The sequence below is a fragment of the Colletes latitarsis genome, chromosome 1 (genome assembly GCF_051014445.1).
Source record: "Colletes latitarsis isolate SP2378_abdomen chromosome 1, iyColLati1, whole genome shotgun sequence".
NCBI lineage: Eukaryota > Metazoa > Arthropoda > Insecta > Hymenoptera > Colletidae > Colletes > Colletes latitarsis.
Window position 1 is genome coordinate 41,031,690 of NC_135134.1, and position 25,600 is coordinate 41,057,289.

Here is a 25,600-nt window from a genome sequence, read left to right on the forward strand (position 1 = left end):
TGTCGGTTGCAAGGGTCGATTACAGTCATTTTTGGTCATTACACATATCCCCGAAATCCCACGCATTTTCGAGAAAAAAATTCCTTACCGAAAATATAATGTCTGACCATACATTGATATGTTTCCCTGAAATTTCATGCGAATCTTTAAATTGTCGTAACTCCTGAACGGATTGCGCGATTTTAATGTTTCAAAAGGCAATCAATGCGTATTTTGGTGTAGAATATGTAGAAATTCTAACAATATTGAAAAAGTTGTTCCTTGACCCCGTAAAGTCAGAAAACCCCCATAAAAATGGTCCAATTTTCAAATAGTCATAACCCCTACAATAGTGAATATATTTCAGTGAAATTTTGAGGGGAAGTAGAGTTCATGGATACCTACGAAAAAGTATTATACAACTTTTCTGTAGAGCGTCAAACAAAATTACTAAAAATGAAAAACAAATTTTTAAGAAAAATCTACAGGGGCTTAATGCCTAAATTTTTCAGCGAAAAAAAAAATTTCAAATCGTTCTGGAAAAATTACTCTTAGTTGTTGAGTTCGATTACAATCATTTTTGGTAAATAGACATACCCTCAAAATCCTAACCATTTTCGAGAAAAAAATTCAGTACTGACGGAACTTTAAACGTTAATAACTTCTTAACAAAGCCTCCATCAACAAATTGATATTCTTGATTTTCGCCTCATTTTGGCCTCTAGAATCTCCCATTAAAATGTTTCCCACGGGTAGCCGAACATCCTGAATACCTGAGACTAAACATGCTTTCTCGAAAACGTTAAAAACGAAGTTTAAAAATGAGGAATAAGAGATGCAAAGCGATCAAAAGTGAATACAATACGAAAATCACGCAGTTCGTAAAAAGAAAACTAAATATTGTACCTTGATTTCTAAATAATTTTAGAACCTGTAGCGTAAACAAACGTTGAACATTTTTATAGACCCTCCCTGGATAAGGTTCGCGTCGCGGAACCGAGCCAGCGAACCTTAGCATTACTATACACGGGTTATTCTGTGGGAGTAAGTTGAATGGGCTCGTCGCGTTACGTCCCTTTCAGCGGAGCAACTGGAACACCTTAATCACTTTCTCACGACGCGAGTGTAAATCGCGAACTCTGGGGAAAGAAAGGGTTGATAGGCGCATCCAGGAACGACTACAATTATAACGGGGATTCGTTATCTTCCGAATGAAAGAAGACTCTAACGGACTTCCGCGCAAGACGAATAGAGAAACCGAAAAAAGATGTTTCTCGCTGTTCCAGCTATCTCGAATTTTTAATAAAGTTTCTCGTCGTCTCTGACTATTTTTATTACTATATTGCATATTACAAGATCGAAATAAACGTAATTAAACATTTTATTGAATTAAAATGATTCACGGAACGCGAAGAATAATATTAGTTTATTATAGTAAAATAAGAATTATAATACAACGTAAATAGAGTTGAGAAATCCCAGTGAAATTCGCTCGAAAAGCAGGTTAAAATTTCCGTAAATTTATCTTTCCTATTAATACTATTTTCGCCGTGTGAACAGGTTTGCAAACGTCGCCGATGTCAGAGTACCAACCAGCGAAACGATTAATAACAACCCCATCGTTTTACGTCCCGTATTTATCGGCGGCTATAGAAAATGGCGGTGTTCAAAGCTGTGGGCAATTTGTTGAGCGAAATTGTTTAACAGCAATTAACCGTTAATGGAATGAAATAGTTGCAGGGCTACGTCGACCACGGGGGATTTAACTTTTCTAATGCACGGCGTAATCGCCGTGCGCGGCTACTAACTAAATCTCGAGAATTCGGCACGGATTATTAACCGAATTCCAAACAGTAAGCCATTACCAGGTCTGTGGATTCATAATAATGCGAGCGTTGCCGAACGTGACCGTGGATATGGAAGAAATTCCTACAGAAATGTTGTTTCCGTTTCTATGTACGTACTAAGTGCAGTTCGCGTGCATAAATACACTGAGAAACATACACGCTGTACCTTTTTATTCCTATTACACCTTCTCTTCTCTTTTTTATCGAGTGGAATTTATTTTAACTAGCATCCTGGTTTTTTGAACAAGTTGGACCAAACAATAACATTCCCTAACATCCTGTAATTCACTTTAATTACAATTGTCAGTATAGAAAAGTTATCTGAAACCTATTTGTTGTATTCGTGCCTGGGAATTGACTGTGGTCAGTCGGAAACCGTATATATACATAGGACTAGGTGGCTCGTCGAGCACTTGTGGGAAAGAAACGTTGAGCGTAGCCCTCTGGTGGCGAGTACAGGAAGTGTTGCCACAATAAGATCAGTTCGAGAAAATTGAATTTAATGATGCTTTCAGCATGAGTGTACTTGATTACTTGCAGGTTTTATATTTGCATTAATGAATGATGTTAATGTCATGGTCGCCTCACCGATTTTAACTAACTAACTGGAAAATTGTTGTTCCTTATCACTAACTCGATTTTTCCTTTTTTGTTCCAGGTGAGTCACGAGAATTTAATACAAATGAATCCAAGGCTTTCCAAAGAAATATCACGTCACAGGTATTTATCATCATCGATTGATAATTAAAAAGAATTTGAGTGTCTGATAAATGTTCAACATTTTTCTATATATACTTGAGGTGGGAATAAACATTTATTAATATTTTTTTTAAATGTTACATAATCTTTCTTGATTTTCTATAATTTCTCTTTGCATTAATTTTTCTATTATCGAACTACATTGATGGTGTTTTTTTGAAAAGCCATTTACCAAGATTTTTTAGAAATTCCCGATTTTGCGATGTTATTTTGCTTCTCTCAGTTTTTCATACATCACATAAAGAAATTTGCTTTGTTCGACACTACTCTCAGGAATTAGATTTTCCCACTTCCAGAGAAAAGAAGTAAATCTTCCTTGCGCAGTACGGGGCAAAGTGTGCTTAGCTTGGTTGCAAGCTATAAATTAGGTTTATCTTTGGAGAATATACTTTTCTTCGGATTAAGTGCGGTCTCACTAATGGAATTAGTGAAAAAAAAATGATCGACTTTGTATTTTACGATTTTGTATGTAGAGGCCAATTTGTATCTAAAAAATGCAGCATGAAATGATTTGATACATTTCGTAGCAACTACGGATAATTCTAGAAAAGCATATTTAATATCATAACATAAAAGTAGAACAGAGAAAAAATGAAAAATCATTACTTTTCAAGCTTTCGATTGCATTCTGCAAAACGTGCGTGCTTAATTAATTGTCCGATAAATTATACAATGACTGCCAAAGCAAACAATTTATTGCGCGTTGCTTATTTTTGAAAAGCATATTTTACCGTATCTGTGCCATAAAAAATTTATGGATTCCATAAGACACCCGGGAATCTCATGTGTTTCTCTTCTGTTACAATATAATTCTCCATGAATGTTATATCCATGTACAATAACACACTAGAGAGATTGAATATTATTGATATAATCCAGATTATCCATAGAAGGGATTACACGCGATTAAACATAAGCAAGATTAAACGTAAAAGGGTATTGCTAAATTATACAAGATTAAGCGTGTAAGGATCAAATGAAATTGTGCATGCACAGGTTTCGCATGAAAATGGGAAATAAAAATATAAATGCAATTACTCGTTTCGTATGAAATTGTTAATATTTACTTTAACCAATAATTGCAAGCTTTCGCCATTTTCGAATATTTTCTCCATTTCACATCGCGCTGTTTCAATTATTTCCAAAAAATATTTTTCCAATTTTTGTCCGAATAGAGCTGAAATAAATAGTATTATAACACGTTTGTATAAGATAAATGTTAAGAGAATAACAGTCGCGTAAAGCAATTGAAAACTCGCCTCATTTATAATCAGAGATCATAGATTAAATGAAAAGTATAATAAAGGAAAGTACTCGATCAATTTCTAGAGGCATCGTATAGCTGACAATGATCTTATACACGACGAAGTAATTTAGATCAATTCCCATTATTGATCCACGAATAGTTACGTCGTGCACGAATCCAATCTCAGAAACGATTGTCCTTACAATTACATTTGTCAAGCAGACAGCTGACAGCCTAACAGCATTCGATGACATGCAAACACAACAGACATTTCCTAATGTTTGTAACAACACTCGTAGAAACAACTTAGAACATCCTGCATTCTCCCGAGTGTCGCAGTGCAAATATTCCGATGTTTAATCTCATTCTCGGGGTTTGTACCAATACGCCGATGCTTCTAAAAACGTGTTATAGGCAAATAGTCGAATAGGGTGTGTTTGAAAGCTTGTAGTTTGAAGGTTTGCACTGTGAAGGGACTGACAAAAGGGTCTTAGTAAACGTAGAACGTAAATCCTGGACTCGATTCTAGTGCATATTGTACGTTAGATGGATTGTACTATGGCACGTGAAATCAGTTCTTGCGCCAGAATCAACAGGAAAGTAAAGAGTTACGATCGATCACGAAGAGTTAAATGTCTCGTAATATTTTTAATGTCGAGTAACAGTTGAATCGTCAAATATATATTTGCTTTTGGTAAATTTACAGTAGAATGTTTGTTTCGAGATTCTTTGATAACTTTATAACGCTTCGAAAAAGTTGGAAAAACACAAAAATTAGAATTTGAATAACGGAATAAAGTTACTTTTGAAGTTAAATAAAATCTAATTGGAAATACACATAGAAGATAGTATATTAATCGAATAGAAGATGAGACGCCCTTTAAAATGAATTTTTTTTCAAGTCGATAGCGTGTTTAGTTCCGGAGATATAAGGCTTCGAAGCGTTTGTTTATTTTTCAAATTGTCAAAAACACCCACGCACTCGTAGTAAATAGTAAATAGAATGCGTCGTTGACTACTGCGCAGGACACGTGATTGAGGTAGCACGACGCATGCGCGAAAGAGGAAGTCAAATCGACATGAAACGAAAATGATTTCAAAGGGAATGCTTTGCCGCTTCTAATGATAGCTCAGTTATGTAGAAAACATGAATGACTTCGAAAGTGCACTTTTAATACGAGTTGCTAGACTATTGTAAGACAGACAGAGATATAGTGGAAATTGGGTAATTACCCCTTTATTAATAATACTCTCTGGAAGTTGGCAGATGAGCAAACTTGATCGTCCAAGACGAATATAACTGTTTATCCAGCAGGGAAAATAGTATCGAACAGCCGAAGTTCACGAAGCACACCAAAGTAATATTTATATTAGCAACTGGCGTGTTAACTTCAATAACCTACGTTGAGAAGGGAGAAGTGTATAAATTCCAGTGTAATTAGAACTTCGCAAGGAACATGCTCGAGTGGAACGTAGTTTCGCATAAAGATCTTTGCAGAACAACACAAGAAACCATTTCAACCCTTTCATTGCGTTCTTGAAAACGTAATTCGCGTACGTTCCTAAAAGTTTCACTACGACGAGATTTTATGTTTGCAACGTGCGAGATCGGAGTAATTGAATCGAACAAAAATTGGACACATCTCAGTTTCCAGATTTTCTGCCGAACTCGCCGTACAAAGCTAACGGACGCGTATCAAAATTCGCATTTAAATGGACAGCTTTTGCTCGTCCGGTTTCAAATTTGGGTAATTAGTTCGTCTGATCGAACGTTTATGAATGAGCCACGCTACTCGTTGAAGCGCGATGGCGTCTCTTCGCGACCACCGCGATTGGATGGCGGATGACTGCGCCTGGAAGAACAATCCGCTGGAATTTTGGTGCTACGCGAGACGTACATCCTCTGAAATTACGTTGCCTCCGGACACCGTAAAATGTAGCCGGTGGACAATTGTTACGGATCCTTAACTCGAATCATTTACTTTCACGAATGTCACCTGAATGCAACTCTAATTTTTTTTTTTTTTTTTTTTTTTAAGTAATGAAGTTTTTATTTTATTTTATTTAACTGTTTATTTTATTTTACGTACCCTTATTTTAGATGGTATTATATTTATTTACAATATTTTTGTTTATATTTCGAAAATCGAAGTTGCTTTTTTTTAAAATATATGTTTAAAAGTCCAAATCAATTCATCAATTACAGCCACTATTAACCCAGAGTTTGTTACGAAGAATAAAATCCATATAATACGAATTTTTTTTAATTGATATGTTAATACATTTATTGATACGAGAAACATTTTATACTCGTACGAAAATAATTTGTTCCACTTGTGTTTTTATTACGACACGGTGAATACAATTAAATATTAAACAGGTACAAATTAAAACCATCGAGTGTTCATTTCGTGCTTGCGATCGAACATGTATTAATTGCTTTACGAGTTGCTGCAATTGGAAAATCCAAGTTGCAGTATTGTACAGAGTTTAATAGGAATAAGGAAATTAGAGTTTAAAAAAACAAGTAATCGATACAAGAATGTTATTAATGCGAGGATTGAATTGCTTCGCTCGAAATTTGACGTTGAAGGACCCATTTGATTTCCTTGTCTAATGATCGTGTCGAGTTTAACATAATTCAATTGGGGTCTACGCGGTGATGAATCAGTATGTAAATGATGTCCATTAATCAAATGTCATTACATTAGATTGGTCGTAGAAACAAAATGTAACGAGCGGCGCAGTGACCCGTATGCAATTTAGAGATCGGTGACAAAAATTAGTCCCGACGCGATAATAAAACGAATTCCTGGTGATAACGCGTAATCAATATTTTAAACATTTGTTCCTTTAAACACTGTAGAAAATTATCGAACTAATAGTTTCCTGGAAAACGAATTTTTAATATTTTGGATTCCGTGGGCGTTCCTAAAAGATCAATTAAGTATAGTTTCACTCGAAGGGTTGTTCAATTAAATTAAGGGTTACAAATGATTATATTCCATCATTCAGACGACGTCATACGATTTGAAACACAATTCTTTAAACTCTTTAAACGATAAACAAGGAAATACAGAGTTATAAATAATTAAAATTTAAATATATAATCCAAATTTAAATAGATAATGTAAATTTAAATGAATAATCTGCATTTAAATGAATGATCTAAATTTACATAAACACTCTACCTGGTTTAAACAACACCTACCCTGGGGTGTTCGTGTGATGAATATTTCACGGACGTTAATATACAGTGTGACCCATTCGAATGCCCTCGAAACTGTTGGCGATACTAAAAAATGTTTCGTACAAAAGTTGAATGGTTTCAGTAGAGTACTTAATCTAAAATAGAGAATTTCTTGGATAAAAAACAATTTCTACGTGTTCACTTGAATCAGGTTATGTGGACTTCCAAACTATCCAATTTTTACCCGAAACATTTTATGGTATCTTAAACAATTTCGATGATATTCAGATTGGTCACCCTGTACATTAACATGCTGTTATAGTATTTCATAAAACCGTCGTAAAATTGCGTTAATAAATATCACGCCATCGCTGGAACAATCGAGACACCGCTGGACTATACTATAAATGCGACAACGCGCGTTACGTCCATAAATACTATTTCACAAAAATTTACTCAACGAGAAGAAACAGAGATCCTGTAGTAGTTTCTATTTACTGTTTCAAATACCGCAGCTTTCTCATAAACCTCGGTAAGGTACAAGTTTTCCGCAGAATACGAGGACGGATAACCAAAATCTCCCGTCCTCCTCAACAACCCACCCCCACTTTTACTTATCCTTGGGAGAGCCGACCTATTTGGCCTAAGCATTAAAGTAACGTGTCTACGGACTTCGACCAACGGATCAGCGGACCTTCGAGGCAAACTTCGTTCGATAGTTCGCCATTGGTGACCGCTCAAAAATTCTAGCGACCAAGTTTCGGTCTTCCGGAACTAGAATTAAGTGGTCGTGCGTGGGTCGAAATTCGATTAGCCATCGGGACCCGTACCGGCGCTGGTACCTTTGGAAACTATGTCGAAAGAATTTTCGAGTGCCTTTTCGCTTCTAAGCAACGATTTTCCCCCGTACAGATGGGATTTGAGTCATTTCTGTCTTTTGAATATCAACTGCGATAATGATTCTCAAAATGAGCCCCAGACGTGATTCGTAACTTGAACATCTATCCCCCCTCCCCAACTTGGGGCACCTAATTAACTAACTAACTCTAGTTACTTTAATAATATGATAGTATTTGATCGGATGCATTAAATTCTGGCTAAATTAAAATAGATAATAAAGTTGTTTCAATGTTATATGATTTATAAATTTTTACCGATACATATTTATGCATTTTCCGGGAAGATATATTGTTTTAATCCTTTGAAGGAAGAATTTGCGTCTGTAACGCCGCAACGCTATTTTCAGGCAGACACAGATGGCGCCACCTTTCCTTACCAACTACTTAAACAGTATGGAACCAACTAGGGAAATTCCCTACAGAGTAACGCTGCAATTCGATAACTTTGTGTTAGACAGATCCTAAGCAACTAATGAAAAATAATTTCAATTATTTTAATAATATAAATGAGATTTCAAAATTGTGTGGAGATAGATGACTCCACGTGGTTAATCGCGTAATCGATTTCCCTTGACAGTCTGTAATATCCCGAGCAACTCAACCAGTATGAAAACTATTAAACCCAATTCAATTGCTCGCAAACAGGAGTCACTGAACGGTTTCTCCGATCCCTCCGTCTTATCTAGAACCACTGGCCGCGTAGTTGGGGATCGACTCGCGTGTTGGATCATCCTAACATAGATCGGTGGTTCCTTTTATTACTTTTCTACGAACACCAGGGTCGCGCGTGAGTTTATCTGGTAGACAGCCGGCTACCATCGTCGTATTCCAAACACGTGTGCGTTCAAACTTGAGGAACGTATTATTACTCGCGATACTCGTATTATACGACGCGTGAGAGTTCCGGGCCCGCAAATCCCTCGCCATTCGACCGGATGGAAATGTGGAAAAATGTTTCGTTTATACGGGTCGTTTCACGCTGTTCGAACACGCGGATCGGGGGCGTTCTGAAATTGTTCGAAATTCGTGAAAACGTTTCATCGGAAAGGCGGTACGATAACCGTCAGTCCCGGTTCTGTTGGATAGCTTGTTAGGTTTGGGGTTCGTTTCGTACGAGAAACACGTAATTCGTATATTTGTATGAGGCGTGGTCACTTTAACAATGAGTTCACGTAACGCGTCAATTCGACGGGTTTTAGATTCCAAACTTAACGTCAGGGGACTCGTAAATATTATTTGTTAGCAATTTATGATATACAGGGTGTTCGGCCATTTCTGGAGAAAATTTTAATGGGAAATTCTAGAGGCCAAAATAAGACGAAAATGAAGAATATCAATTCCTTCATTGAGGCTTCGTTAAAAAGTTATTAAAAAATTAAATTAAAAAATTTTTAATCATTCTGGGAAAATTATTTTCGGTTACAGGGGGCAATTACAATCATTTTTGGTGAATAGACATACTCCCAAAATCGTACGCATTTTCGAGATAAAAATTCGAGTAGGAGTTGAAATTTTTCGGCGAAATTAAAAAATTTCAAATCGTTCTAAAAAAATTATTTTTAATTGCAGGTATCAATTACAACCATTTTTGGTTAATAGACATACCCCCAAATTCCTACGCGGTTTTTGAGAAAAAAATTCCTGACCGAAAATCCAATGTGAAGCCAGAAATGGATCCCCGAAATTTCATGCGTATCTTTAAAATGTCATAACTCCTGAACGGATTGCGCGATTTTAATGTTTCAAAAGGCAATCAACGCGTATTTTGGTGTAGAATATGTATAAATTCCAAAAATATTCGAAAAGTTGCTGCTTAATTCCGTAAAGTGAGAAAAACCCCATAAAAATGGTCCAATATTCAAACAGCCGTAACTCCTACAATAGTGAATATATTTCAATGAAATCTTTTTCCGAAGTAAAGCTTATGGATACCTATGAAAAAGTATTACACAACTATTCTGTAGGACGTCAAACAAAATTACTAAAAATGAAAAAGGAATTTTTAAGAGAAATCGACAGGTGCCTAAAGTTTTCGACGAAAAAAAAATTTCAAACCGTTCTAAAAAAATTATTTTCGCTTGCGAGAGTCAATTACAATCAATTTTGGCGAATACACATACCCTCGAAATTCTACACAGTTTCGAGAAAAAAATCCAATTCGTGGACAAATTTTTCGACCAAAAAAAAAATTTCAAACCGTTCTAAAAAAATTATATTTAGTTGCGAAGCTCAATTACAATCATTTTTGGTGAACACTCATACCCTCGAAATCCTACGCACTTTCGAGAAAAAAATTCGAATTGGTGGACAAATTTTTCGGCGAAATTAAAAAATTTCAAATCGTCCTAAAAAAATTATATTTAGTTGCTGGGGCCAATTACAATCATTTTTGGTGAATACACATACCCTCGAAATCCTACGCACTGTCGAGAAAAAAATTCTTTAGCGAAAATATACTGTGTGGCCAGAAATGTTTCCCCGAAATTTCATGCGTATGTTTAAAAAATCATTACGTCTGGACAGATTGAAGAATTTTAATAATTCAAAATTCAAACAATGCGTATTAATGAAGCTCTAGAGCCCCAAATAATAGGCGGAAAAAATAAATCAACTAATTAGTAGTCTTGATTTTCGTCTTATTTTGGCCTCTAGAATCTCCCATTAAAATTTTTCCCAGGGGTGACCAAACACCCTGTATATGCTGATTTTAAAAAAACTGAATGTAAATCTGGTGTTAAGGGGATTTTCTGGTTTAAAGGGCATTTTCTTTGCCTTTTTTGGGAATTTTTTTCTTTAAATCAGTAGATTGTATGGTTCTAGATTTTTGTATACATAGTTGGTACTGTTTCACGAGTATAAGGTAATTTTTTCATACAAAGATAACGATTATTATAGAAAATACCTGTCCCTGTATAAAGTCCTTCCGGAAAAATGTAGCTTTCATCTAAACGTTATTTTAAATTAGAAAGCATTTTAATTAGTATGTAAATAAAAATCTTCGTCAACAAAAATATGGGAATCTAAAAAAATTACAAATAAAACTTTCCTGTTAAAAGCCTCGTCTGTAAAATTTATTCTACAATTTTTACTTATTTCTTTTTCGCTAGAATTTATCTTATAACTCTTGCTGAGCAGCATATGCCGCGAAATGTCTTTCTAACGAATCGTTAGAGTATAATGTTGCTAGAGTCAGACTTAATACATCATCTGCTAGGGTTTTGGAACCAATGCCACCATTTCCTAGCAAAGCGTTTCTGAATATCGCAGCGCAATGAAACATTTTACATGCATTGAATATCTGACGTTTAATCGAAACATCAGTTTCCCTATTAATTCCAATTTGCTTGAAACGCAAAATGACGATTCAAATTGCTCTATTCACAGTAAATAGTCAATCTAAAGTCTCTAGCGGAAGGAACGAGATCGCGCTATCCTTATTGCGTATATAGATATTTATGGTGAAATCTCAAGCAATCAGTATGAATTATTTCGTATTAATAGGAAAGAAATACGTACCTTTTTATGGAAATTTTTTATATCGTAAATCCTGCAGAAATGATAAATTCTCGAAGTTGAAATTACAAAAGAATTCAAATATCGCCATATTGGCACACATGAATATAGTTACACATGCTGATTCTATTTGTTCGTTCCTAAATTCACGAAAATTATTCGAATAAAATAACTTCATATACAGGGCAAAGTAGAACATTGTTTACTTTTAATTACTAACATGTACACTAATATTTTACTATTTTTCATTCGTAATGATTTTGAAATATATTTAATGATAATCCTGTTTATCCGTCGTCAGGATATAACGAAACTATAATTTTACATGCGAATACGAACTGTCTAATCCACCAGCTGACGTTCCCCGAGGTAACATTCCCCAAAATCCTCTCTGCTATCTTATTACGTTAATCCGCGATAAACGTTTCTCTCCTCCGACGTCTCGAGTCGTTTCTGCTTCCAATCGACAAGAACTCTGTTCCTCGCGGAGCATCGACGAATCGACGAAATTAACTCCCACGTTTACGCTTCTATAATCAGTCTCTTCGTAAACGACGCCTGATGAAATTCCACGAACAATCGAATTATCCTGATGATCTCGAGCGACGTTTCCATTAGAAGGAAACACGAACACAATGCACGCAATGTCTATAAGAACGCCACGATGCACAGAAAATTGGTAGAATATGTTTTCCACAATTTTGCTTCGTCAAAAGCACACGGAACTTGGTAGGGCGATGAATTGATTTCAAACACACTTTCTACGGTTTCACGAACATTTAGTATTGAATTCAGAAACAGAAATACACATTAAAACGTATTACGACACGACACGTGTGCACATGGCTTTCGAGGCACGCGACAAGACGCATGAAGAAACGCGCGATTGGCTGTTGCCACTAGAGCGCGCGACCAATAAGAGCATGGCGCCAAGACCGCGAGTTTTAAACACTGTCTAAGAGAAACATTCGTTAGACAGAGTTATAATTGTCATACTTTAATTATTTATATCTTAAAAAGTGCACACTTCATATTTATATACACCAAAAGGTACCACTATCATTCTGCAAAAATATAAAATAAGATAAGTTTATTTACTAATATTTTCTTTCATCAACAATGCCAAAATCAAGCAATTAAACGTAATTGTGACAGTATCGATTCCTAATATTGAAAATATTTAAAAGATTGTTCTTAACACGTTGACTGTCAGTCTAAAACCGTAAAAATTGTTTACGAGTCTAAAACTTTGACTTTAAACAATCGTAAACTACATAACATAAAACTTGTCGTACTACTTACTTTCGTAACATCAGTAAAATTTACGAAGCCTATTAATTTATTTTCTTTGACATTTCGACTTGAGAATTAATTGTTTTAATTCCACTGTTAAAAGTTCTGTCGCCCACATATGGCTGACGTGGCAGTCAAAGTGTTAAAAAATTTCGCCACACTTTTGTGCATTGAATTGTAAAAGTTTATAACAGAAATAATGTTCTTATAGAAATTGACTGCGTAAGATGTCGTCGCCTGGTTTTTCCATTGAAAGTTTCTCGCGAGCTAGAAACGTTTCGACGTAGCGAGGTGGGGGTGTGAGGGATGAATCCGCAACCGTGACGTTGATACTCCATAGACGAGATTAGTGTTCCAAAAAGTAATTTGTACTTGGCAACGGGCACGCCATTTGCCTAAGTGGCAGTTAACTGTAATCAAATCGTTCAGACAAATACCGGGGCCTGGTGTTCTCGGATTAAATAGAGAACGATTATTCGGCCGATCGTATCCTACGGACGATATCCGATTACCATTTGTCTGATAATCGCGATACAATGGCTAATTCTGCTCTTCGTGTTTCCACGCGCCACGAGTCGGTCCCGGAACACAGACGCGTCGGGAATTGTCTGGGGGTTGCGTAATAGAGTTTTGGATCAGTTGGCTCGTACTGTGTCGGCAGTTGTTCTCGTCAACGTCGTCAGACGTGGAAACCGCATTCCCGGCGTTCCCGTGCATCATGCACTTGGTGGTGCAGCAAATTGAGCGACGGTGGTTAACGTTGCTTGCATAGAAATATCGACGCGGTTGTGAATCTTCGACTGTGAATACACGCGGGATTAAAGTTTGAATGCGTCGAGGAGCCGTGTCCACGGACAAAGCGTCCCGCGCAGTGGCCATTTTACTTCCGCGCGCGGTCTACGCTGTTCGAAATGCTCGATCCGAGCGGACAAAAGTCCCCCCGTTACAAAATTGACTCGTTGCACCCTCGTAGTCCGATATATTTTTAAATCTTTGCACGAGAAACACGGAACCAAAGTCCCAATACGTTTCTGAGCTTCTTCTGATTGCTTATATCATATTTGCGTATTTAACAAGATTTTATACTCTATTAGATGTAGGTTAAAATGAAATTATATTGTGTTTGGACTTATTTTGATCGGAAAACTCTCGCAAACACATTGGTAAACGTTTTATTTAAAAAAAGACAAAAATAAAAAAGTTTCATCTTTACATTATGTATGCATTATCCTACATATATTGAATTAAGATTATGTAGAAACAATTTTAAACATTTTTAATTCAATCATTTGCCTTTCTTCTCTCGTTCTTCGTAATTTGCAATGCGCATTGTTCTCCCCCTTGTTTATCTGAAATATGTTAATATAATTGAAGTCATGCAGCTGGAATTATTTCACTGCATACAAATTAGGATACGACGACCGCAATTACGAACGAATTATGCGTCGACTGAAAATGGGTATTATAGCAAACGAGAAACTGACTTGTTATTTCTATAGAAAGCACTTAATCGCAACATCAAGAATTTAAGAAGGATCAATTCGCCATTGAAAGCAATACTATTTCCCTCAAAATTTCGAGCATGCTGAATGCACAACCTGAACAATGAGAATATATATTTTATATTAATTTCTTTTGTTGATATTATTTGTAACATTATTAGATGTTCCTTCGCGCGATAAAATTGCATCCTTCAAAATTATTTTCTTTCTTGTTGTTTTAGTACATAATTGTATAATAATTTTGGTTCTTTTATCGGGAAGAATTTGTCTCTCAGTTAGTTTGCATAATTAGCGTATAAAATTCTTAGTTAGCGAGAAGAACTCCATAAAAGTAGGATTTTAAGGCTATGTTTAATTAACAAGAATTCTCTTAAATTCAGATTTTTAAATTTCGAACATAGTTGGATCATGTTAATAAAAGTAAATAGAGAAATTGACAGATTCTGCTTTAACTTATTTATTTAACTTAAATTAGTATTTACTTAACTTATTTATTTAACTTAAATTAGTATTTACGAACCGATTTTAAAGCGTTTAGTTAAATTCTCCAGGGAATTGCCTGCTAAAGTTATGGTCCTCTGGATCCACAAATATTTCAGGAACTGCAGTATAGACTGCGAAGAATGGCGCAGAAGTTCTACTTCTTTTACAGAGCCATTAAGCTAATTATCGGAGTTGGAATACTGCTGTCTTTGTAGATTTATCTTTTAATTTCGCAATTATTCTCTATAGCGTTTGGAGTATATCTACATTAATTATAAAGAATGTAATCTCGGGAACAAGTAAAATAACTATATAGTAAATTTAAAAAATATAGTATATTTTATTTACATAGTAAATGTTTCATTTATTATGTTTATTAAATTTCCTTCTGTCCAAGATAAATTTTATCGGCGTTATTTAAACCGAATTGTGTTAAAAATTATTCGTTTTAATAAAATTATTAGATATAATTACTTTAAATTGTACATTTACAAACAAGTAATTTAACATATAATTTAAACATTTATATGGTTGACATTAACGGAATTTCGTTTGTAAATTTTTAAAAGCAAATTTATGTTCGTAATCTTTCACGGTTCGATCATAAATTTAACTTCATAAGCGATATTTCCCCGTTGGATACAATAAATAATTGCACGAAGCGTTCCAACAATTTTAATTCGTATTTCTTTACAAGAACGAGTTCGTTAAACGGATATACGAAACAACGTACAGGCAAAATAATGTGCAACATTGAAATTTAATTAAACGCGACGACAATTTTAAACGCCTTTCTAAATGACAAATAGAAGAAAATATTTATTTATTCGCGTGCACAAATTCAAACTTCGTTCCGGATTCTAATTATCTTTGATGCAATTAACTGGAAGTATTAATAAAGTTTGTAGAATCACTTTGTATAGAACAGTCGCGTAGAATTATTTCTTAAACCATTAGCTCTCTATCATAGAATGATATATCTTTATGGTGACATTACCCACAATCGCCACCAGAGGGCTACGCCCAACCAGTTGTATTCTCACAAGTGCTCGACCAATGACCTATTTGTATATGTACACTCTCTTTTCCTGTTCTTTCCTTCAATTGTTTTGCTTGTTTGTTTCACCAGCAGCCATCACCATATCATAAATTGTTCCGTTTGAGTTATAATAATGATATATAACTAGGACACCAGAATCAACAGTGTTCTGTTCGATTTTTAATGGAATTGGAAACTATGGCAGCAACTTGGCCAAGAATGTAATCGAATGTTTCGATATAAATATTGAAAAGGGTCAATGGAAACTCTCCTAGAAGTGCTTTTCATGGACGCTTATCAAGCATGCTAACGGTATTCACAAAGCTTTTCAACTGGTCGATGTATACTCTAGAAGTTGTTCTAAAACATTGCAACCAAAGGTTTTAAATGATACGAGGATAACAAAATGATTTAAATAGAAACAGAATTCTCAAATATCGAATGTATCTATAAACAATTGAACTATTACTTATACAGACTTCTAGTTTTTCATATTGGAATTATACGAGAGAAATGCGGCAGTTTCAAAGTTGCCAAATGCTTAAATCTTTCCAAAGTCCTAAAACTTTTCAAATATTCAAGAATTTCTTGTTTGAAAATTCGCATTATTCAAGTTCCATCTAGTAATATCAAAGAATATTTTACACGAATGTTGATTACTTTTTAAATTGATAAAATTTGCAGTAATCCCTGTTTTCAAACAAGTTTATATTTCCACTGGATTCGAGTGATCTAACATTCTGGACTTTGTCACTTGAAAGGGTGGAGTTACAGGAAAGGAATGGCGTCTACTGTGTCCATCAATGTTATCTTCCCTAAGCATGCATGATAACGTACCACAGTGGATACGTAGTTACTTATCTGAACGTCTATAAGTCATTGAGATTAGTACCCAGTCAAGATCAATTAGTATTCCCCGCGATCTACCAGAGAACGTTTATCTCGGTTCACTGTTCTTTTTGCTACTTATGCATTATATCTATGGAGTGTAGGGAAGTTGACAAAAAAATAAGGTGTTATATATTCTTTTAATGCTTTGACTGTCACGATATCTCTGACATAAAGAAATTCTGAATGACTCGAATTAAAAAAACTCGTGGATTTTTAATCTCTCGTTAGAACCTAATTTATGGTGGACGAAGAAATAGAAGATTTTAAAAGATCAAAAATAATAATTTGATGAGTTTGCTCACACAAATTCCACTTCTTTTTCTATTGAATTTTCGAAGAACTTGCAAAGGCTTGTGAAAGAAGCATGATTAAAATGTTCTGAATGCGGCGTCTCATAATTAGCCAAAGATCAGTTTCACATGGATTGAAAACTCCAGAATATTCACTTTTCTAAAGCAACCTTTTTCCTGTTTGAGATGTTTCTTTTTCTATCTCTTACCTACAAAATAAACCTGAACGGGTATAATTACCAGAGAATTTATGAAACTCGTATAAATAAAAGAACGAGTTAAAAGCTTACGAAAAGAAATTTCGTGTTAATGATAGAAAGCAAATAACATCGTCTCATCAGTATCTTTTTATTAAGTAGCCTTATTGTGATCTTATCATATTGATACAAGTTTTGTTTTTCGATATTTAGAAAATACTTAACCTACTTGTTATAGTAGTCCTAGCCAAATTTATTTTCTTTAACATCTCACCTCGAGAAATGGTGGCCAAACTCTGCACGTGGCGTCATGTACTCCTTTTTTTCTGCGCATGCGCCACAGATCATGATTTAAGGCATTTTCCTATTTTGCTTCTTATTGAAACTTAAATTGTATTGTACCAAATCAGTAAACTAGACAAGTGTTGGACCAAATATTCAATACAAAGATATTGTTTAATTTTTTCCTGAACCCAAACATTGCTTCAGTAGCCGACAGTTTTGGTTTCAGTAATTTCAGTACTTACTCGTGGAAAGCGCTAAGAAAACAGCATTGTGTATTTTATAGAACGAACTCTTCGATTCTGAGAGTAAAAAGGCATTTTGTTATTATCGTTAGTATTGTTGGAATATTTCTGTTAAAAGTAACACCCCTAATATTGATATTTTTTACATTTTTCTCCTGAAAACTGTCAACGATTGTTCGTGTAATTGGGGCAATTACCACGCCCCGAGACTAGCCAGCCTCCTTGCAAAATAATTTACACTATTCGAGGTACCGTAGTTCCAACACTTGAGCGTGTTCCGCACCGAAACCGATCAATCTTCAATTGGACCGACGTAGAACGCGAAACAACACTCGGTATAATCTGGTCGTACGAAATACGCCAGTCAATCCATTTCGGCGCGATTTATGTGATAATCACGAGGCACTGTCTAGAGCCATTCTCCGTGTCCCGGAGTCCAGTAGATCGTAGTCGTGTATGAAATTGTTCCCGGACTGCCTAACCCGACGTCGCATCATCCGGTTCGCGCTGTACAACGATGACTCGCCTGTCAGCGTTGTCATGACGCGGGTTGTCAGTCTTCCGCCCCATATACCAGTAATTTTGTATTGTTCGAGCGCATCGCGGCTCATTCGACGAAAAATAGCCACAATCGTATTCATTTCGTTGTGTGATTAATTTGGTGAACAAAGAATTTGATTTTTTAATTTGACACACAATTCAGTCAGTTGTGATTTTGTATTGTTCGAGTATATCGTGGCTCACTCAACGAAAAATAGCTACAATCGTATTAATTTCGTTGTGTAATTAATTAGGTTAACAAAGAATTTGATTTTTTAATTTGACACATAATTCAGTCAGTTGTAATTATACAGGGTGTTCACCGCTGGGAAAAATTTTAATGGGACATTCTAGGGACCAAAATAAGACGAAAATCAAGAATACCAATTTGTTGATTGAGCCTTCATTAAAAAGTTATTAACAAAATTATTAATAAAATTCGTTCACGTATATGAATTCTGATCTCACAAGAGCGTAGGATTTTGGGGGTATATCTACTTACCAAAAATGCTTCTAATTGACCCCTGCAACTAAAAATAATTTTTCCAAGACGATACGAAATTCTTTTTTTTCACCCAAAATTTTCAGCACATGCTCGAATTTTTTTCTCGAAACTGCGTAGGATTTCGGAGGTACGTCTATTCACAAAAAATGGTTGTAATTGACCCCCGCAACCGAAAATAATTTTTCCAGGAGAATTTGAAATTTTTTTTTCGCCAAAAAATTTCAGCAGGCTACCCCCTGCCGATTTTTGTTAAAAATTCGTTTTTGATTTTTAGTAATTTTATTTGACGCTCTACAGAAAAGTTGTCTAATACTTTTTTGTAGGTGCCCATGAGCTCTACTTCAGAAAAAAGTTTCATTGAAATATATTTACAATTGTAGGAGTTATGCCTGTTTGAAAATTTGACCATTTTTATGGGGTTTTTCTCATTTTGCGGGGACAGGGACCAACTTTTCGAATATTTTTGCGATTTCTACATATTCTCCATCAAAATACGCGTAGTTTGCTTTTTTAAACATTAAAATCGTCCAATCCGTTCAGAAGTTATGACGTTTTAAAGATTTGCATGAAAATTTGGGCAGACATTTCTGGTCAGAAATTTTATTTTCGGTAAGGAACTTTTTCTCGAAACTGAGTAGGATTTCGGGGGTATGTCTGTTGACCAAAAATGCTTGTAATGGACCCCTGTAACTAAAAAAATTTTTTCCTAAACGATACGAAATTCTCTTTTTTCACTCAAAATTTTCATCACTTACTCGAATTTTTTTCTCGAAAGTGGGTAGGATTTCGGAGGTATGTCTATTCACCAAAAATGGTTGTAATTGGCCCCCGCAACCGAAAATAATTTTTGCAGGAGAATTTAAAATTTTTTTTTCGCCGAAAAAATTTCTGATTGGTATGGAACTTTAAACGTTGATAAGTTTTTAAGGAAACCTCAATCAAGAAATTAGTGTTCTTGATTTTCGTCTTATTTTGGCCTCTAGAATGTCCCATTCAAATTTTTATAGTTCGAGTATGTCGGGGCTCACTTAACGAAAAATAGCTACAATCATATTTGTGTAATTAATTAGCAAAACAGTAAATTTGATTTTTTAATTTAACACATAATTGAATCAGTCGAGATTATCTATTGTTCGTGTACATTACGGTTCACTCGACGAAAAATAACTACAATTGTACCCATTTCGTCGCGTAATTAATTAGCAACACAAAAGATTCGATTTTTCAATTTGACACATAATTCAGTCAGTTGCGATTATTTTCGCTGGAAAAAAATTGTGAACCTTCATAAAACATAAATAACTACGTACGCAAAATATCGGAATGAAGAAACTTATCCTTTTTCTGAAAAACATCCCTAAGATCAAAAAAAAAAAAAAATGAAACTCTGAACCAGAATACTTAGGTAAGGGTGAAATATTCGCTACTCGATTTAATGATTTAGCAGGCGAATAAATAACAAACGTGAGAGTTTCCTCGTAGAAAGAAGTCGTAAAGGTGTGTCCAAATGTTGGTGTTTTTGCCTTACGTGGCCTCAGAGTCGCACGGAGTTATAAAGGGTTAACTGAAACCGAATTGAACATAAATACGATTGAGGGGTGGGGGTATCGAATAAACCGTGGCGGACTTTGCGATGTCTTAACAACACGGATGGATAGACTCTTGGAGCTTTTTTGCGACGTTCAGCGACCAGCCATCGACTTTCGATCGCATCGGAAGGCGATACGACGTACAGCCGGGTAACAATGCGGAGCTTAATACGGTTCGACGATCTTGTCTCGTATCGCGTGGAAAGTAGAACGATCCAGAGACGAGAGTAAGATCTTTGTAAAACTTGGGAGTCGTAGAAGCACGTTAATTCTTCGCTATTGTGCACGTATCGTTCCGAAGGATTGGGCTGGTTCGGAACAAATGTAAAAGTAACGTCTTTCGTGCTATTGTCGAACAGGGAATCCCTAGCACAACAAACCTTGAACAAGATCGATGCAATCGGCGTTTCTTACATGTTTCAACCCTGTCGACTATGAGCTGTTGTAGTTGGAAATATATTCCTCGGGCGAGGGGCTCTAGTTTATGCATACTCGTATTTTCACGTTGTAATTATCGTTTAATAATATACAGCTCTGCATAAACATGGTAATTCGCGTAACTGTAATAGGCTATCTCGTTGTTACGGTTGGAATTAGATGAAATTGGGGGGAAATATTAATTGTTTCGAAGCAGCCACAAGATGGACTAAATAGTTTTTAGTTAGAATGTTATTAACGTTTTTTTTTGAAGGAACACTCACATTCTGTTGTACACCTGTAGATCTATTTCGTTATACTATTTGAAAAAGTTTATTTTATTCTAAAAATAGAATAATAGAATAGAATATTTTATTATATTCTGAAACATTTAAAATTCAACTATAAAACTGTTATAAATACTGAGAGGTGTAATATAATGAAAATCGTCTTAAAACAAATTCAATTCTTGGCAAAATTATTGATTTATACACTAGTTGAAGAATTTTAATAATTTTGTATTTATGAAGTAAATTAAATGTTTCTAAAGCTGTATAGTATCTTGTACGAGTTTCATTTTTTTAAATAGTTAGCAATATTTTTCACAGTTTTCATGTACAAGTCTTAGAAGTAATTATAATAGCTGAACGCCCTTTGTTATAACGTAGTAGAATTTTAACGTATGGAAATTTTTAGTAACTCTAGAGTGTGGTGTATAGTTTCGAAATGTATATTAACTATGTCGAGAATAGGTGAAACGACATACTTTCTGACTTGACCAGAAGTTACAGCTGCTTGTAATGAAGGAAATGGTATTCACAAATGTCGAGGAAGCAGATATGACTGTAATTACAGTAAACTTCATAGAAATACAGAACAGAAAGCATTTCGTACATGACATGTCACGAAGGGAAACATCCTTTATGTAGTACAATAAAAAAACCTTTTTTAAAAAGACTTCGAGGAATTTTGTAACTGACACTAGAAATAAAAAACAAAATTTATGGCGTTGATTATACAACGTAAGGTATGATTTCTTAAAATATTTACAACAATAAAACTTTATTCGTTAATATTTTCATACATTCGTACAATTTTTATGTGATGTCAAAGCACTTCTTCATTAATTCTTGATCACTTGACGCTGCAATTAAAGTATGTCCTCTTACATGCATTTGAAGACTAATTCAAAGTGGCTATATTAGAAACACAGGTCATATCAGGTATTTTTATTCTATGCACAATTACTATAAATAAAACTGATACTGTTCAATTTTTATTATTTAAATGTTTTTAGGTCAAAAGTGAAATAATATCGATTGACATAAGAAATAACATTTATTATTACATCCAAAGTAACGAAAAAAAAATATTTCTATCTTGAAATGTTAAATATATGTGGAAAGTAGCGAAAAGTTTCACCAAACCCTTATACTGTAAAAAAATTGTCAAATATCACTTCTCGTTCTACCATTTTACACGAGCCTCCTCCTTTAACTACTTAAACTTGCATATTATCACAACATTTACAGTTAACTCGCATCTAAATTTCAACCAAGGTTAACTTTAAATTTAGTTACAAATTTAAATCCTCATAAATATCAAAGGAATCTCTGACTGTAACCAACATAAATTCTCCGGCGGTATTTATTCTGTAAGTTGCATTGACAACGACTTCAAACAATCAACGACACATTTTACCAAACGAAGTTTTTGTTTTGCAGATTAAACTTTACTAACTTTTGTAGCAGATATCTCAATTAAGCCACGTATTTCATTCATAACTACTTCCCATATTTACAACGTTTCAATTATTTCACTCTCATTTTATGAAACTAAATACGACAAGGATTAACAAATTTGAGAACTTTCGACTACTACGATCCACAGAAATCACAGAGTTTAAGCTCAAAGCAATGCTATCCATCAGAGTCGGGCAAATTTTATTCGTAATTAACAAATGAAAATTTTAGATTCATTCATAAACTCACTTCCATTAATATTTACTTTGCAAAGACATCCCTAAATTATAATCTATAAATGAATCTAGTTTTATTCGTTAATCTCAAATGTAAAATTTGTCCAATTCCGCTATCCACAAACATCCAGAGTACAATTCTAACTATTTGAGCTCTGACACTGGGAAACCCTTTAAACGGTCAACAAAAACATGTACTACGGTAACCTTAAATAGAACAAGTATTAAAAAATGTCAAAGATATAAACTACTACGATCTTGCTACTCATCACAGTTGGGCAAATTTTATTCGCGATAATCGAATAAAAATTGTGGATTCATTCATAAACTATCTTCCATTGTTAAAGACATCCCTAAATTCGAATCTATGAATTAAACTACTTTTACAGCCTAAATCTAGTCTTCCAAACGAATCAAGAAATTTTATTCGTCAATCGCGAATTTAAAATTTACCCAATTCTACTATCAACAAAGATCCGGAGTACGATTCTAGCTACTTGAACTCTAATACTGGGGAACCCTTTAAACGAACAACTAAATTATGTTCTCTGCATCGAAATTTGATCGAGAGTAGTCACTTACAATTTTCACGCTTACGTTTTTATGCTCTTTTATGCTAAATAGTAATATTAAATAATATAGTTTACATCGTCAAGTTTAGTGTCCGAATATTTGAATCTGACCACACGCCTGTGACCAGCCCTGACACCCTTACGATATTATTAAAAATAATTATTTTATTATAAATGTAATATTATTATTTAATAAATTAAATTAAATATTATTATTCAATAAATTAAATTAAATATTATTATTCAATAAATTAAATTAAATATTCTTATAAATTTAACATTATTTAAAATTCGGCCAATTTCGATGTGAAGGAAGATCGGTGGCACGATGTACCCGGCGTCTCGATCGTCAGCGACGCCGGTGGCACACGTCCCATAAACCGCATTCCAACGATTTCACGTTCCGTACGCGGTGACACGGTATATTGACTGAGGGTAGACTGTGCACCCCCGACTGATTTGCCGCGTCTGCGCGAATCTGGGCTCGGGGCTGCAACCCCCATATACCCACTGGCCTGGTCGTGGCGCGTACGTGCGTACTGTACCCTCGTGGCTCGTTTTCCGTACCCTAAGTCGTGCACACCGTCGACGCCGACGCCGACGCCGAGGCACCGGCGACGCTGCCGCCGCGACGGGTTCTCACGCTGCCGCTTCACTACTCGGCCGCCCGCCGTCGCCGCCTCCAACGCCTCCGCCGCCTCCTCGCCCTTCGCTCGTCGCTCCTTCCACTTTCTACGCGGTTCGGACACCCCACGCTGCCCCTACGAAATACACCGCGATAAAAACATGTCGATGACAGGCGCCGTGCAGGACGTATCGATACGTCGGCACCGGCCCCTTTACAAACGACGCGTCGCGATATAGACACAACGCGATTACACGCGACTCGAGTTTGGATACCGGAAGAATCGGTTGGATAATATCTGTGTAGATCAGTGTCGAAGAACGTGTCCACCACCTTCTCTGTGATTCGTCCTCTCTCCATCTGTTCGCCAGTGCTCCGTGTGCTTTGTCGTTGTTGGTGAACAGCTCAGTGCGATCGCGTCGAACCATTCGCTGGTGCTTGGTGTTTGAACCGGTACAGCGTTTCTCCATTTCGACGTTCTTCATGAGATGAGAGTGGTTCAATGGTTGACCCGCTGAAGTTCTTCTGGGTTATTACCAACAGCACCTACTTAGGTACGTGCAAGATGGTTCTGAATGTTAAGCTCGATGTTTGGTGAAGTTTGACGTACGCTTAGAGTGTTTTTTTTATCGCGATACCGTGAATCCGGAGGTGGAGAACGAGGATCCGTCTCCCACTCCTGGCAAGTTTGAGAGTGTTTGAGTTTGACGAGCGCTGCGTTAGAAACCTCGGGACTTCCCAGTCGAGAATTCGTCAGACTGTGTGTCAGATCTTGTTCTCTCGATTTTTGGAGGACATGAGAACTCCCGTTACGCGGTTACCATCGTCGGGAACAGCTCGCAGGACGCGGAATCCGGTAGTTGCCGCGCGCTTGACATCGATCGAGAGCATTATTTTCAAACGTGCACAATGTGTACATTGTGCGCCTAGACGAGGCTCCGGTGTACGGGCACAATTGGGATATCGTTCCATTCAACCGACGGAAAATCAATTCGGCTTGGTAATTACGGTCTGGCGCCGTCGGCGAAGCTATCGTTCGCGGCGTCGTGCGTGCACGGAGGGCCCCCGGATCCACCGTTTGTTTTCACCTGCGTTTCGTTCGCGTGCCAATTGCAACGCATCCGGATGGAAACGATTGCTCGACGAGCCGGCGGATCCGCCGATGAGAAATTCACGATCGACGCGCGACGGCGAGACGCTCGCGGGTCCACGGTGCTCGGCGAGGATCTCCTCGAACGGGGACCAACGGGGATCCGCGAGATTTAATTTGACGGCGCGACGATAAAAGTGCACTCCGCCGGGAGGGAAATGGGCCGTGGAACTCAGTTTATCGCGGTGTCTCCGTAATAGCTCGAGGAACACATAGTGCTCGAGCAACGAACTGTGTCTCTCGTTACACGCTGTCGATCAGACGTTTAAGTATGCCTTGCTTATAGTTTGAGGACCACGGAGCTCGATACGCATCGTTTCACTGCTTACGGAATACAAATGTGACTCGTGATTATGTTGAGGGGGATGTCGAAGAATTCGCGCGGTGGAAATTCTTTTGTGACGGTGAAATGTTGATTGTTTGAAGTCGTTGGAATTCCAGGTATATCGTATGGATGGAGGTGTTGAAATATAATTACGACGAGGGGTGGAATGATTTGTTTTCACTAGTTTTCAGTAATCTTAGTTCGATCTGGTGTCGTAATTATAGTTTGAGCCCTTTAGTTTTGT

General features: G+C 36.2%; 1 protein-coding gene across 6 annotated transcripts in view; it reads left to right on the forward strand.

Annotated features, from left to right (window-relative positions):
• The window catches only part of LOC143345127 (neural-cadherin), a 354,511-nt gene that overhangs the window by 184,518 nt on the left and 144,393 nt on the right, over positions 1 to 25,600 (forward strand). Inside the window, exon 1 of one of the 6 annotated variants that reach the window (XM_076771997.1) lies at positions 24,341 to 24,435. The exons of the other annotated variants lie outside the window; for them this stretch is intronic. Within the exon in view, the coding sequence (XP_076628112.1) occupies positions 24,384 to 24,435 (52 nt within the window). The 5' untranslated portion in view covers positions 24,341 to 24,383. Of the gene's footprint in view, positions 1 to 24,340; positions 24,436 to 25,600 lie in introns of those variants that run through there. 6 annotated transcript variants of the gene reach the window in all.